The sequence below is a fragment of the Frankliniella occidentalis genome, unplaced genomic scaffold (assembly GCF_000697945.3).
Source record: "Frankliniella occidentalis isolate FOCC.00 unplaced genomic scaffold, Focc_3.1 Scaffold85, whole genome shotgun sequence".
In the NCBI taxonomy this organism is placed as follows: Eukaryota; Metazoa; Arthropoda; class Insecta; order Thysanoptera; family Thripidae; genus Frankliniella; species Frankliniella occidentalis.
The window spans coordinates 743,898-744,808 of NW_026267214.1; the positions used below are offsets into that span (position 1 = coordinate 743,898).

Genomic DNA, 911 nt, shown 5'->3' on the forward strand with positions numbered 1-911 from the left:
CCGTATCCACCCCCTCCCTCCGGCACTACTCACCGTGGTCGACGGCGGCCTGCGGCCTCCTCCGTCGTCGAGGAGAGGCTCAGACTCGGTGGTGACAGTCATGTTGGACAACGGGCGGCTGGCCACTGGGACGCGCAGCACACGGCGCCCGGCGCGGCGACGCGGCCCCGGTGCCGGGACGCTGGCCCCCCTCCACGCAACCACGGGCCGCCCCCCGCCCGCCCTTCCCTCGGGGGGTTACATCCGCGAGGCGAGCGGACGGGACGGGAGGGGGGACGCTTGACCAGCCCATCCGTGCGGCCAGAGCAGGGCGCCCGCCGCCCGCACCTCCGCCTGGAATAGTCGGAGCTCCGAAGTTAGTTTGACGAGCTTATACTTGATAAATGAATCAAAACGTTTACAGTTTCAACACACAAAATGTAGCTGACACAACGCGGTGGTTGCTCATTCTGTCATGTTGGCGGGTTACACACTAAACCTAAGTAAGCACAATTTTTAGCAGATGATACCTTAAAAACCTTTTGACTAAATGTAAAGAACATAGAAGTAAATTTAAGGTGTCAGCTAGCTTTCTCAAAACGGCAAGAGAATCAAGCGGAGACCAGAAAACAATTTCGTTAGCGCTGGCGGAACCGTGTCCGAGTGCCTGAGTGTCGCTTCAGGCCCCTTCCCCTACCCTGCTTAACAAATACTAGGCTCCCCGCCCCCCTCCCTGCACAACAATACTATCCGACGGCGCCGGCCCCTCCTGTGCCCTGTGGGCTGTTGTGGGCCCTGTGCCCGCGCGTTCAACGCCGCTTGTACGCTGAAATTGCAAATAACAAGCAACCAGAAATAAATGACAGCTAAATATGGAAGAAAATTTGAAAACAGATCTATTCTTAAAATTGTAAGATAGATTCTTGATTTAG

The 911-nt window shown here is 56.2% G+C and overlaps 1 protein-coding gene across 1 annotated transcript in view; it reads right to left on the reverse strand.

The window, feature by feature from the left end:
* Nucleotides 1-442, reverse strand: part of LOC113217734 (protein white-like) — an 8,717-nt gene extending 8,275 nt beyond the window's left edge. The window contains exon 1 of the mRNA XM_052269207.1: nt 34-442. Coding sequence (XP_052125167.1) covers nt 34-102 — 69 coding nt within the window. The 5' untranslated portion in view covers nt 103-442. The remainder of the gene's footprint in view (nt 1-33) is intronic.
* Between the last annotated feature and the right edge of the window lie 469 nt (nt 443-911).